The 15,577-nt window shown below is 40.4% G+C and overlaps 2 protein-coding genes across 2 annotated transcripts in view; one reads left to right on the top strand and one right to left on the bottom strand.

Annotated features, from left to right (window-relative positions):
* The window catches only part of cUnh15orf48 (chromosome Un C15orf48 homolog), a 70,028-nt gene that overhangs the window by 28,058 nt on the left and 26,393 nt on the right, over positions 1–15,577 (top strand). The window lies entirely within an intron of this gene.
* On the bottom strand, positions 1,576–15,449 carry LOC308087779 (T-lymphocyte surface antigen Ly-9-like; the record flags this gene model as incomplete). Its single annotated transcript, XM_080431936.1, has 7 exons — positions 15,365–15,449; positions 13,589–13,888; positions 11,025–11,312; positions 10,615–10,713; positions 7,806–7,865; positions 5,222–5,257; positions 1,576–1,595 (listed from the first exon to the last, which is right to left on the bottom strand). Exons 1-7 carry the CDS (start codon positions 15,435–15,437, stop codon positions 1,576–1,578), a joined length of 876 nt encoding a protein of 291 aa, XP_080288062.1. The 5' UTR covers positions 15,438–15,449.

Below are 15,577 nucleotides of genomic sequence, written 5' to 3'. Positions count from 1 at the left end.
CATTGTTACAGTTTGGGGGTAGGGATCATTTGCATCTTTTGTGCGTAGTAGATGTGATTGTGTGTGTAAAGTGGTATAGTGTTTCACCGTGTCAACTCGAATGCTACTGAACAGGGATAAATTAATTACTATATATACAACGTTTGTCTGTCTGTCTGTCAGCGCGCACAAGATGTACTTTGTAGATGTTACAATCTATCTTTAATAATACTAATTAGATGTGGTGTAAAGTACGTTATTTTACTCCACTACAATTATTTGAAAACGAACTAAGCACATAGTTTGATGCCAATACTTTGTATCTGTATAGGAGTAATATACTTTAATGAATCAATGTATTTACTTAAATTAATCAATTCATAAATAGACATATACCTTAATGTAATGTAATCTAGAGTAATTTCTTTCCTCTGCAAACATTTTAGCTCTCTTATGCCACCTACTACCAAGACACACCTCCAAGGCATAGCCACACCCCCAACCTTTCACAACCTAGGGTTAGGTGAGTCCTGGTAGGTACCTTTCAGAGACTGGGGCGTATAGGTCAGCAGGTAACCACTGTATATCATTGGTTCTCAAGTGGGGTCCAGGGACCCCCAGGGGTCCTTGAGGGAGTTCCAGGGGGTCCCCAGCTAAATGATAGATTAGGCACCAAATGGACCCTTATGGGTCTGTAACTCTGAGAGTGTACAAATGGAGAGTGTACACTCTTAAATTGACATAGATTTTACAATATAAATTGTGGTCCAAGTGATAGAAATGCCATTAAATGGGGGTCTGTAGCCCTAATGCATGTCAAACTGGTGATCCTTGAAATTAAAATGGTTGAGAATCACTGTTAGAGCCGTAAAAAATCTTCTCTTATGGGGGTCCCTGGCATATCTTTTGAAATGGGGGTCCGTGGGCTAATAAGTGTCAATTTGGGGGTCCTTGACAAGAAAAAGTTTGAGAACCACTGCTCTATATCTCCTCTCTCCTCCGCCCTTGCACTTTGGCTAATTAATATTGACTGGTGTAAGATATGTTGAAAAGGTTAAGAAATGTTCAAAAACTTTACTTTATTGTTTCAGTTTTTGAGAGGCTGCAGCCAGTGTGTGCAGTTCAGATTGATGTTGTTGATAATTGTTGATTGTTGATTGATTGTTGTTGATAATTATTGTTCCAATTCCAAATATGGAATTTGCAGCAGCAAAATACTTAAAAGGATAAAGACTGTTGGGGGGCGCGGGGAAAGTAATAAAGTAACATATTACTCTCCTAAGTAATATTGCCCAACACTGTTAAAGTTGACTTAGACAACATTAGACAATAAAGTTTGACTGAGCTCCATAGTCATGATGCAGGTCCATCCACAACCTAACCTCATGTCACCAGGCTTTCCACAGCCATCAGTACCTAGATACAGCTTGTAACTCTTTTGTGTGGATTCCTCATCAATTTAGTGGTAGTTTGAATACATATCCTTGCTTTTAAATGTTATTGAATGGAATAGAATTTATGTGATTGCAGCTGTTTGACAGCTCTAGTTTTGTGTTAGGCTAACATGGCTTCATTACAACATTACTTTCATTAAATTCACACCAGCAGCTGTAAAGCTGAACAAGCAGCGGAGGGAGAAGATTATTAGGAAGTAGAGATGGTCCGATCAATCGGCCATGGATCGGATAGGCCCGATGTCAATGAAAATAATTTGATCGGTCATTCCGATAAATAGGTCAATTAACCGATCCGATCATGACTTATATATGTCAAGAGTTTGATATCACTCCGGATCTGAAGGTGGCGGTGAAACGCTGGCTGAATAACAGCCGCCTTAAAAGAAGGAAGAAGTGTTTGTTATGATCTCGCTGCACTGCTCTGCTGCACGCACGCGGGTTTGAAAATGTCCGCGGTGTGGAACTTCTTTACAGTGTGTGAGACCGATGCGACACACGCTATGAAAAAAACAACAACGCTGAAATCTGTTGCGCACAGAAAAAAACATTCACTCAGTCTGTGTGTGTATGTCAGTGCAGCCAGGGCTGCCTGCAGCCTGTGTGTGTGTGTGTGTGTGTGTGTGTGTGTGTGTGTGTGTGTGTGTGTGTGTGTGTGTGTGTGTGTGTGTAAATGTACTTTTACTTTTACTTGTACTTAAATATTTTTAAAAGCATGTACTCTTGAATACTTAAGTACATTTAAAAGCAAGTACTTTTTTACTCTTACTTGAGTAACATTTTGACTGAGCTACTTTTAGTTGTAGTGGAGTAAATGTAACCAGGAGTACTCTGTACTCTTACTCAAGTACTGGGGTCGAGTACTCTGTCCACCTCTGGGCCTGGACGACCAGCCAATACATGCATGAGTGAATGAATTAATAAATAAAAAAGTTAAATAAAATACAAAAAGTTAAAAAATATAAAAAATAATATTGCGCCACATGATCGGATCGGTGATCGGTATCGGATGATCAGACTTGATCGGATCGGTGATCGGTTAAAAAAAAACTGATATAATATTGCGCAACATGATCGGATCGGTATCGGATGATCAGACTTGATCATGATCGGATCGGTGATCGGTTTCAAAAAACCTGATCGGATGATCTCTATTAGGAAGTGCTTTCAGGATGCTAAACACATTAAGACAACAGGGAGGTGTTGTTGACATCTGAGCTGGTAGCAGGAAGGTGCAGCAACAGGAAGACAATTGAAGGTGATCGTAATATAAGACTCAATTTGGATGGAAAGGACAGCAATGTTTGTTTGAAACAATTCAAATACTGGTACTGTAAATAAACTAGCATGATTAAACTCAGATTACACTCTGACTCTGACGGAGAAGCAGCGAACAGTCAAAAACATTAAACCAGTGGCATTAAACCAACTACATTTTGATGTAGCCATTTCCTGCAGCCATTTCTAAAACCAGTGGTCACTAACCTTGGTGTTTAATTGGACAGCGATTTTAATTTTGACAAACAGATTAACTCCGTTGTTAAATCCAGCTTTTATCAGCTGAGGCTCTTAGCCAAAGTCAAGTCTGCTGTAGCCCTTTCTGATTTTGAACGTCTTATCCATGCTTTTATCTCAACCCGACTCGACTACTGTAATGCACTTTATGTTGGCAGAAGAGAGAACGCTGGAGCAACACGGACAGTTTAGGCCTTTTATTTATTTCGGTGCAAGTAAAACAGATAGACTGACGTTTCGGTCTTTCGACCTTACTCAGAGTCATAGGTGGCTGCATCAAGGTAGACAGTTATATACAGAGGTGAGCATGGGCTGTGCTCTCAATAAACCAATGGTGGATGGCCCTCTGTTTAGTGGTAATTACCTAGTACTGCATGTCACAATCTCAAGGTTGCGCCTATCAGTAATGATTAGGGCTTAATTCTGGGCATGTGGACCATTTAGCATATTACAAGATATAGAAAATAGTCTACACATATAATGCCATTGTTAAGGTTAGTTTAAAACAGTGTACAAGTAGAAAAAGGGGCCAAACAATGTTAGGCCAATGCAAAAACACTTTAAATACATTTTGACTAAATTATATTTTTAAGATACAAAAAGCAAGGGAACACTCTCAAGAGTAAAAAGCACACAAAAGCAAAGTCAGGAAACCTCAGGGACCGTCTATAGAAAGCATGAAAGGCTCAGTTCTTCATTTAGACCATTGGGTTCTAGGGTGTCAAGGTTATGGATCCATAATGCTTCTCTGCGAAGCAGTTTATTAATTATGTCTCCACCCCGTGATGAGACTGAATTTTTTTCTATTCCCCAGAATTTCAGGGATGCTGGAGAGCCATGATTTGCTGATTTATAATGCCTGGCCATGGCATATTCTGGGTTGTTAGTGCGAATAGCAGTTTTGTGCTCGCCTATATGGAGTTTAAGTGGTCTCTTGGTTTGACCAATATATGCCAGTCCACAAGGACATTTGAGCATATATACCACATGGGTTGAGTTGCAATTTATAAATGAGGATATTTTGTATTTTTTACCTGTACGTGGATGGGTAAAAAAATTAGCATTAGATGAATTAGAGCATTGGGCGCAGTTGCCACATTTATAGAAACCCTGTGGGGGATTAGGGAGGCAGGTAGGGGGGGAGGGTGTATTCATGTCCGAGTGGACAAGACGGTCTCTGAGGCACTTTATGTTGGCATTAGCCAAGCCTGCTTGTCACGACTACAGTTAGTCCAAAACTCGGCCTCTTAACAGGGGCACGGAAATATGATCACATCTCCCCGATTCTTGCCTCCCTACAGTGGCTCCCTGTTCGTTACAGGATTCAGTTTAAGACTTTATTATTTGTCTTTAAGTCTTTAAATGGGCTGGCACCACTGTACATATCGGAGCTTCTACCTCCCAATAACACTACAAGGGTCTTGAGGTCTACTGACCAGTCAATCCTTAAGGTCCCAGCAACAAAGTTGAAAACCCGGGGAGATAGAGCATTTTCCTTCATAGCGCCCACACTGTGGAACGAGCTTCCACCCCATGCGTCTCAAACCCTGCCTGTGTTCAAATCATGTTTGAAAACACACTTGTTCTCCTTGGCGTTTGAAAATTCAGATTGAGAAGCTGCGGTTTCTTCCAGGCATTGTGTCAAATGTTGTCCTGTTTATTGTGTGTTGTTTTTTGCTCTTGTTTATTTTAGTATTTTGTTACTGAGTGTACAGCACTTTGGTTCAACACTGTTGTTTTAAATGTGCTCTATAAATAAAGTGGATTGGATTGGATTGATGTGTCGAAGGATGTCAATTGAACAATTATGAAGCACAGCCCTAAGTAGGAACATGTTGTGAATATTCCTTTTATAGGAAGAAGCTTTGGTCTCCACCATAATTTAGGGGAGCTCAGGAGAAAACACAACACAACAAAATACGAGCAACATTGTCAGAGAGAGGGGGGGGCAGACAGGGAGAGCGATATAGGGGGAGAGAGGAAGAAGAGAAGAGGAAAAAAGAGAGGGAAAGAGAAGAGGAGAGAGGGGAAGAGCGAGAGGGGGGGGAGAGGCGGAGAGGGACAAAGAGAGAGCACGAGAAGGGGGAGAGAGGGAGAGAGGGGAAAGAGGGTAAGAGAGAGAGAGAGAAAGGGGAAGAGAGAGAGGGCTGGAGGGTGAGTGAATGAAAGAGAGAAACAGAGAAAACACATTGGAAAATTAACAAAATATCAGTTAAAATAATAACATAATAATAGACAATATTCAGGTAGTAACAGAAGAGAAACATACATACCATGTGATGAATCACCTCTTGTTATTAGTGCCATTTCTAGGACACACACACACACACACACACACACACACACACACACACACACACACACACACACACACACACACACACACACACACACACACACACACACACACACACACACACACACACACACACACACACACACACACACACACACACACACAATCACCTTGCTATACTATTTCATAGTAAATATTAATAGTAATGTTAACCTGAAGACCAGTTATGTCACATCTCTATTACTACATATGTAAACGTGCGTACAAATGCGTCAGTGCTGAGCGCATTTGTACGCACGTGTACAGATGTAGTACACACACACACACAGTCTACTAAGAATAGAGCACCGAAGTCTGACGTCACTGCCACCAGAGGGCGCTGGTTCGTGGCTTTATTTTTTTGTGTTGAAATCCCCATTGGAGAATCTTAGATCACGTCATATAAGAACTGTGTTCCAAACATAAACACACCACCTCAGCGTTTTTGTCAGGGGGGTGGCTCTGCATCGTTTATGATATTCATTCATATTTGATACAGCACGTTTCTGGCGAAGATGGAATAAATTCTGCCTTAAAAGTCTTAAGAACTACTACTTCCGGGTCTGAAAATCACTGTCCCTACAGCAGCCGCGTTCATGGGAAATGTAGTCTTTGGGTCGTTTGACTCGTTTCTAGCGTTTATTGTGTTACTCTTTGGGTAAATGTGTACATTTCCCCCTTCAGTCGATGCAATCAATATGAGTAAAATCGCCGGGGTGGTGTGTTTACACAGTTCTCAGAAACAAAATAAAACAACATTTCCCTATCGTGTGATACAACACAATTTAAAAGCAATTGCAGACACTTGTGGGTAGGCCTGCAATCAAGGTTTTAAATTGTCTATGTTATGGGAGAACAGATCTTACATTTAAGCTGTAGGTCATTCCAGGTGGTTGGGGCACTAAAACTAAAGGCTGTTTTCCCCAGTTCAGTCTTAGCGTGAGCCAATCACTGGAGCGTGTCCTGTGTGTTACATGGTTCCAATCCAGCAGGGATTTAATATACAGTGGTAAAGTCCCATCAATTGCCTCTCAAATTAATAGGTACCAGTGTTTGCTTCGCCTGTCGGCCAAAGAAGGCCAACCCACTCTGTCATACAGGATGCAGTGATGAGTCCTATAATATTCACCGGATATAAAACGCAGAGCCGAATGATAAACTGTATCCAAGGACTTGAGGACAGAAGGAGCAGCATTTCCATAAATTACATCTCCATAGTCCAACACAGAAAGACAGACTGCTTCAATAACCCTTTTCCTTCATGCCATTGGGAAACTAGCTCTGTTCCTGTAAAAGAAACCCATCCTTTGCCTTAGTTTACAGGCCAGATTGTCTATATGGCATTTAAAAGTGAATTTGTCATCAAACCATATTCCAAGGTACTTGTATTCAGCAACCCTTTCTATATTCGATCCATTTGAGGTAGTAATGTGCAGGTTATTATAATCAATTTCACTGGCTTAGTACAAGCTTCAGCTCTCTGAGTAATTCCTGGAGTGCATTAAATGAAAGCTGCAGGTTTTGAGCCAGCAGCTCTGAAACCAACTGCAGGTATTTCCATCAAACCCAGTTCTGTGTAAAATATTTATATTTCTTTCTTCTTATATGAGGCGATCTAAGATTCCCCAATGGGGATTTGAACACAAAAAATAAAGTCACGAACCAGCGGAACAGCGCCCTCTAGCGGCAGTGACGTCAGCACTTCAGTGCTCTATATGAGTAAAAAAGATTATCATTACAAACAATGGTATTGCACATCATCTCACTGTGAAGAGAAAAAAAAATACCACAAAGTGGGTATGGATACAATTAGATATTGGCCAAATGACCCGGAATATTATTTAAGAACCACTAGAGTGGCTGGTCTACCAAGCAAATTGCAAATCAATAATCATCATTATAAGATTTGTTCTTATTTTGGCAACATTTTAGGCCTAAAGCCCTTGGCTATATAGTTTGTTATATCTGTATATTGTTTTCATTACATTTGTTCCTGCATCAAACATACAGTATAGATAGGCCCATACTATAAACCATGAAGTCATTTGTTCTCTAAAGTGCTCCTCACTTAAAGTGGTTGTGGGAAGCTCCATACATGCTTCTCATGTCCTAGTTGTCCTACTCTGAGCTGTCTAGAGAGTTTGTGAGAGTGTCCAGGGCTAATCTCGCAATCCGCTGGACTGATCAGCAGATCAGCACCAGATTTCTTGTGCACACTACCAAGTAGGCATCCTAATTAGCAACAACTTTCTTTTTTTTTTGTAGTGTTGAAATATGCAACACTGATAACTAACAACAAGTTTCTCATTTTATAGCAACTCTCTGCCAGTCGTCACAGTCAGCAGGAATAACTGATGATTGGAGGTTTATTATGAACACACACATATTATGTGTTAAAGTTGTTATGAAAACTATTATTATTTTCTTTTTTTAATATAATAGTATTTTATAATTGGAGGTTGGAGGTTCAACTCCATACCAAGTCACATCATAAAGTGCTCAAATAACATTCTCACACTCACCTTCAGGAGCCTCCATTGTGGCCACTGGCTCACGTGAAGAAAACATCATCTTTATACGATCTGAGATGAGATTAAATTCAAACACCGTGAAAACATAACATATTAGGTTTCATGTGCAATCATGTGCGCGCCCACACACACACACACACACACACACACACACACACACACACACACACCTGGCAGGCTTACGGTTTTCTTCAGAATAGGTAACCTCTTTAACCCTGGCATCCCCATGTTGTAAAGTAAAGTAAATAAGTAAATAAATCAATAATTAGAAACATTTCTGAAATGTTTCGAAAATACCAGATCCACAATCTCTCAACATGTCATGATGTAATGTGTTGTGAATCAGAATCAGAATCAGTTTTATTGTCACATCACAGGTTTACAAGGTAAAGAAGTGGGTGAAATTCGTTTTTGTACATCGTTCCCATCCCATCCCATGTGAGCTTGTAGATTGGCTTTTAAAACAATGGCTTATATTTATTTGTGGCTCAGTGGTTAATGCAGATATACTATCATTGTAAAATGTGTGGCACATTGGCATAGACAATATGGCAGGCACATTAGGAGTTCATTATGTATTTCTGGTAAAACATAATATCGATCACTTTTTTTTGTGGCAAAAATAATCGATGAAAATGTCCATCACAAGCTGGCATGGTGATGACCCCTGGGCCTGGACCGCTAGGCCAGTGGGCACCCCGCGTCTTTCTTCTTTTTTTTTGTCGGCTCCACTCGGATCTCTGAACCAATTTCAGGATCCATTAGGGTTTGGGTCCGTCATTTTGAATCCGTGAAGATGTGTATAATATATAATCTAATATGTTCACTATTTATTCTGACTCCTTACTACTAAGTTTATTGAAATACAATGTTTCATGTAGTTCTTCTAACTTTCACTATAGAGTAAGCTTGAATTTCCCTTAAATAAAAAGTCTGAAAATGACTAACATTTACAATCTGTTCTTTATCCAGAGCTATAGTGCTTATAGTTAGTTACGCTAATTAAATTCCGAGGAGTCCATTTGGTTACATTTGTATACTCTTCGGAGCTGCACCAAAACTGACAGTGAATGTCATGATGTCACCGTCGAACAGGTAATGGCCGGGTTTCCCAAAGAGATTCGTAGAGATGCTGCGTAGAGATGCTGCGCAGGTCCTACGACGGGTCTTACGTGCGTCCACACAGGCTGCGCAGTACCTTAGCAGGCACGTAAGAGCCTGCGATTTCAGGTCATTCGTCGCCTACGCAGCTTGCGTAAGAGCCTCCTACACAGCTGGGATCCGGCGAAACCTACGCTCTACCCTCATTAGTAGCAGCTGGTTGTGCCTTACGTGCTATCTAAACTGGCTTCAGGAAAGACCATCGTCGTAGGTTCCCAAGTCCACAGCGTTACGTGTCTGCTAAAACTACATTCGGGGAAACAGCATGCACGTATCCTACTCCTACTCCTGGGAGAGGTTGTAGCCCTGAGTGCTGTCCTACGCAGCAGTTTGTTACGAGCGCGAACACCCATCGTAGCGAAATAGATCTATGAAAAGACAGACTGCACGCGCGCGCGCACGCGCGCACGCACGCACGCACGCACGCACGCACGCACGCACGCACGCACGCACGCACGCACGCACGCACGCGCACACACACACACACACACACACACACACACACACACACACACACACACACACACACACACACACACACACACACACACACACACACACACACACACACACACACACACACACACACACACACACACACACACACACACGATGCCTACCCAAAAAAACAGACATACAAGCTTGCAGATCTGTTCTTTTGGGTAGGGCGAGCGGCTGCGCTGCTTCGTCCTCTATGCATGAATCCGAAGTTTACAAATTGTACTCTCACGGATGATCAGATCATCTGATAAAAATATTAAGCATATGCCAAGTTAACTAAAGGTATATAAATGATGCTGAGCTAAACATGTTTCCTTAATTTAGAAGTTTTATAGTTAAACGTTATGATGAAAGTCCCCAGTTCCTCTCACAAAGTGACAGCTGTTGCGCTCGCCATGTTTATGAATGGTTAAAAAATCTTTTGAAAATAGCAGATCAACAAGCTCACAATGCCTCACAAGCTTGTAGATCTGCTATTTTCAAAAGACTTTAATACATTTGGGAAATGGGACATTTTGCATACCTTTACTTTTGTTATTTTAAGTATATTTAATTTACTTGCATAATGGGGACACTTTAGTGTTTTATTTACCTTGTAGATGTCACCTACGCTGTAATTTAATTCATAATTATTCAAAAGTTGTATTTGGAGTGGACTGCTTCAGGACATCTGACAGTTGGCTCTGGTATTTTTATGATCCATTTCACTGTATATATTCGCAAAGGGTGTTTAAACTGCTGTGTAGCGTAGGACAGCACTACGTAGTTTACGTAGGCTTCGTCCAGGAGGTCTTACGTGCGTGCTGTCTCCCGAATTTAGTTTAGCATACACGTAACGCCGTGCACTCGAGAACCTACGACGATGGTGTCTCCCGAAGCCAGTTTAGATGGCACGTAGGGCACAACCAGCTGCTACTAATGAAGATAGTGCGTAGCGGGGTTGCTACTGGCAGCTGAGTGGAGGTTCTTAAGCATCTTCTAGCCTACGCACGAGCTGAAATTCCTTTGGGAAACCCGGCCAATGTCCCCCGACTTTTTGCCTCATGCCGGCGCGCTTGCATGTAGCTGATGAGCAGTGAGCAATTACATTGTAGACATGTAGTATGTTATGTAACTTAAAATCAGTAGAGAAACTTACCATGATATTTCACACCCAGCATCAAACCCACTGCAAGTATGAGAGCAACAATAATGCCTCCAACAATCGATCCCACTGGTGTATCTTTGGGTGTAGGTCCTTATAGGAGAAAAAACTATTTTATTAATTGGTTTAGTTTAGTAGTAGAGTAGCTCAAGAAAATTAAGACTTTCTTGAGATGACACATTTTGTTCAACAATGTAAAACATTTAATGAATGTATTGAGAGAGCACAGGAGACAACAAGAATTCATCAAAATGTCTTCTTCACTGTGCTTCACTCAGACACACATGATAAGTTTCATTATTTCTGTTTAAGAGACATTTTATTTAAAAAAAAAAGGCCAAGACTTTGCCCTGTAACACAGTGATTCAATATCTACTCATCGTGGAGTAAACTCAATACAGTACCTTTGCGATAAAATGGGTTGTTGTGACGGGGATCACTCTGCTCCACACTGAATACATTCTCCATTTCACAAAATATGTTTTCAACCTTCTTCCCTTCCTCATTGTTGAAGATAATCAACTGATCAGAGTTCTGTCCAGAGTCAGACACCATCCATTCCCCTTCATCTTTCTTCCAGCGATAGGTGACCGGACCTGACTCTCTGAGGTGTCCAACACAGACCAGTGTGCAGCTGGTAGAGTTAGATGTACACGGTGCCTTGATAGCCACCAATGGCTTTGAGACTCTCTCTGTTGGGGGAAAAGAATGAACTCAGCTCAGAATTACTGGTCAAATGGTCTCCACTCTGCAGTCATTTTTGATGAGGAAAACACGTTGGCTGTGTGATCTTCCTCAGGTAATGGCTGTGGTACAGATACACAAGATACACAAGGTTATTATTATTATTATTATTATTATTATTATATTTTTTATGCCTCACATTAATTTTCTATGGAAGCATTATCAACAAAAAAACAATTTGCATCTGAAGCATAGAAATTAAATGAAAATTTAAATCAGACGAAAGGCAGCCATCTAATGTAAAAGGATGTGGGATTGACAGCAGAGCGGTCAACTTCATGCAAATGAGAAACTAATTGAACTGGGCGACAGCCAATCACATTGTTGAATGTGACAGGGTAGCAACCACATAGCAACCATTCCACATGAGATTAATAGAAAAGAGACAAAAATGATCATGGATATTATACACAGATGGATAAATGCCAGCTGAAGGTAATAACATAATGTTGGTGTGTTTCCTTATAGGTGCTTATTACCCCTTTTTCTCTCCAATTTAGTCGTTATGCCAATTAATTCCTCCCCACACACATTTGTGTGTTGTCACTGCTGTTGTATCCTACTGACTCACCTGCCAGTGAGGAGCCCCCACCAGGAGGACGTAGAGCCTTCGTCCTACTCCTCCCGGCCAACACGCCCTGCTGACAGGTGCTGCCGTAGGAATACCAGTGACCATTATCACTGTCCCCGCCCGGCTTCCCTCCCCCAAACACGGGCCAATCAAACCCACAACCTCTGTGGTGGTGGGCAGGCACATTACCACTGCACCAACACCAAGTGTCCCGTTGCTGTGTTTCATTGAGGTGTTTCTGTGTGCCAGCATTAATTTAACTGTAGGAGTTTTCCATGCTGGTATACAAAATACCCACAATTAATTTTACCTTCAGCTGCCACCAGTAACCCATCTGAAACAAAGTTCCATTCTTCTGTTTTGTATGACAAGTTGTTTATATTTTAAACCCACCAAGGGCACTAACAGTTCAAGGTTTGGCCAATAAAACAGCCATTATTTGACAACATTGGTATTGGCGATTATTAACATTCAAAAATAGCAGATCTACAAGCTCTAAACGCATCCCAATGCAGCATGTTATGAGGTTGTAGATCGGTTATTGATACATATTTTTTGAATAGGGCATAACTAGATAAACTTAGTAAAGTTTGTATATTGTGTTGCTTTTAAAAGTTCTCAAATAGAAACTAAAAGGTAGGATAAGTGATTTGCAATTATTCAAATGATTGCAAAATGGGTCTATATTCTGATAGTACACATTGCTATAGAGTGTGTGTTCAGTAAAAGGAGTCTCCCATGTCTCTCCAACTCTTTATTAAACAGAAAATGCATTTTCAGTGCTCTCTCCTGATTGGCTTAAATGTTGTCACCTACCTGAAAATGTACTATATTCTGTTTACTAAAGAGCTGGAGAGACCCCTGTGACCGAACAAACGCTCTGTAGCAATGATTACTATCAGAATATAGTACTTTAACGTTTTTAACTAAAAAAACTAAAAAAATATATATTTATCACTTACCCTACCTTTAAACTACGTTTTAATTTTGTATTTTTTGGCAGAATATTGGTCAAAACCTTGGTAATTTGCATCGTACCCAAAACTCTGGCATCAGACAGGCTCTACAAACAATCTCTATCCAACTAAATAAAGCATGGTGAAAGATGTTGGACATCATTGGTGCTTATAGGGGAGTAAACATTTAAACACAGCTTGCATTGAGTGACACGCCCAGCAGCAGAAAACAATTGGTGGTGAATGTTATTCATTTTGCTTACATTACCTGTTCTTCTCATAAGCACCAAGTTCAACTTCAGGAAGGTTTTTTACTATTTACAGCTATGCAGAAAATAATTCAAATTCACGCATAAATAGAAACATTTTACTATTACAGGTAAAATAGGAAAACCTTTCTAGACACAATCTGTGTCACTGCTCTTCCATCTTTCTAGATCTCTCTCTGTCTGTGTCATGCTATGCATCACCATAATTAATTGTGAGATGGTCATCCAACAGATTTAAACACATTCCCTAATCCTTAAATTGCATTATAAATAAAGAATGTTCATAAGAAAAAAATCTTTCCCTAAACTCTAACCATTCAAATGAAAATTTTCCCTTCTGATGACTGGACAGACATGTATTGAACGGATATTATAATAGAAGTGCAACGAAACCATAGCATTTATCCTTCACAAACATTCATACTTACTGATCACTTGAACATTGTAAGTCTTGTTCAGCAGTCGACCGTTTACCTCCACAGAGTATATTCCACTGTCTTCTATGGTCATGTTGTTGATGATCAACTTTACAGTTTCTTTATTCAATGCAGTGCGGTTTCTATATGTCGCGTAGTAATCCACTTCAGGACCAAAGCCCTGATCCCATTCTGCTACCTTATTGGGGCCATGTTTCCACAGGATGCCAGTGATGGGTTCAGTAACAGAGCTAGTATCTGGAAGCAATTCAAGGACTCCTCCCAGTGGTGTGTATTTCACATCTTGTTGGTCTGTGTAGAGAAAAAATATTTCAGTCAAGTTGAATAGTTAAAGCAGTCTGTAATGACATTTAGTAGAAAGAATGGTTTAGCAACAAAAATAAGTAGCTATACTAGACTGACACTCTCTCCTATGGCAGAGGCGCCGGAAGGGTGGGGGCTTCGGGTCTAAAGCCCCCATGCTCAATTGATCAGCCCCCTCACATCTGGGCCCAATTGAATTTCCATGACTATAGCTTGAAGTAGCCCCATTTAGAACCTCTCCCTCCGCTATGTAGCTCCGAGATGAGGTCCTATATTTCCTGGTGCCGTTTGAGCAGGACATTGTCGCACATTTTCCACTTTACATGTTTCTTACCCCTTTCTGCACATCATATCCAAAAAGTAAAGGTTTTCTGAAACGCTCACAGATGTTTTAAGTTCTAGCTGGCAATAAAATCTATCCAACGTGTTGAAAAAAGTATTTAATTTGCCTCTGTCCTCAGCCGGTTCCATAATATTTTGCATTAGAAGATGCAATTCAACATTTGACCAGTAGGGGAATCAGTAATGTTATCTCTACGGGCTGAACTCTTGCGCAATATCTTAAAAACATGTAACTGACAGGAGCGAGTTAAATACTTTTTATTGGGGGTAATAAAAGTAAGTGTTTTTCTTTTACAATTCTGAGGTATTGGTAGTGTACTTTACTTGAGTATTTCCACTTTCCAATACTTTTACTTCTACTCCACTACATCTCAGAGGCAATATGTTGTACTTTTACTCCACAACAATTATTTGAACATTTTAGTTAGTTTGAAGATTTTGATTATTATTACAAAACATAAAGTAACCACTTCAGCCCTACATACATTTTGGCCATTTGAAAATAGATCTACAAACTCACACAGCACACATTGTGAGCTTAAGATCTGCTATTTTCAAAAGATTTTATACATTTGAAAACTTGAAATGGGACATTCTGCACAATGAGTACTTTTACTGAGTATTTCTACATTGTGGAATTGATACTTTTACTTAAATAAAAAATGTGAGTACTTTTTCCACCACTGGCTGGGCATTTACCTTGCTTTCCTCTGCTGCTGAGAGCTTAAACATTCTCATCTCGGTCTCCTGAAGCCTGCCTGGCGTTTTCAGCCGAGAAAAAGCCTCAGTGGACACTTAAACAGCCTACTTCTACTTACTGAGGACCAGACGGCAGGGTCTATCCACCACAGATGTAATGGGCCAGTGTGGTTCGGTTCCATAATGTGTACAGTCTCAGTTAAATCAACACAATATATATTATATATATATATATTAATATATAATATTCAATATAAAGTTTGGTTGGGTTAATGGTTTCCAACCAGGTTAAGACAGACATGAGTATTAGTAGGGTGTGTCATAGCCCTGGTTAGTGAGTTCTCTCTAAGTTAGAGAGAACTCACTGACGCTCTGGACCAGGGTGTGTCCATACAGTAAATGTTTTAAAGTGTCTTCTCCTACCTGATGTCAGGATGCGTCCAGCTGCTGTCAACAGACAGACGAACCATGAAGCTCTGAGGAGACTAACCTTCATGTTGATGATCGATAACTAAAAGTACAACACATCCACACATACAGCTGTGTTCCGTCAGCAACAGATAAGACAGCTGTGTTCCGTGAGCAACAATAACGGAGCAACGATAAGACTTCCTGTGGACGATCTCTTCAGAATAA

The sequence above is a fragment of the Gymnoscopelus braueri genome (genome assembly GCF_963280865.1).
Source record: "Gymnoscopelus braueri genome assembly, chromosome: 1".
Lineage (NCBI taxonomy): Eukaryota > Metazoa > Chordata > Actinopteri > Myctophiformes > Myctophidae > Gymnoscopelus > Gymnoscopelus braueri.
This window is presented reverse-complemented; position numbering and strand designations above follow the sequence as displayed.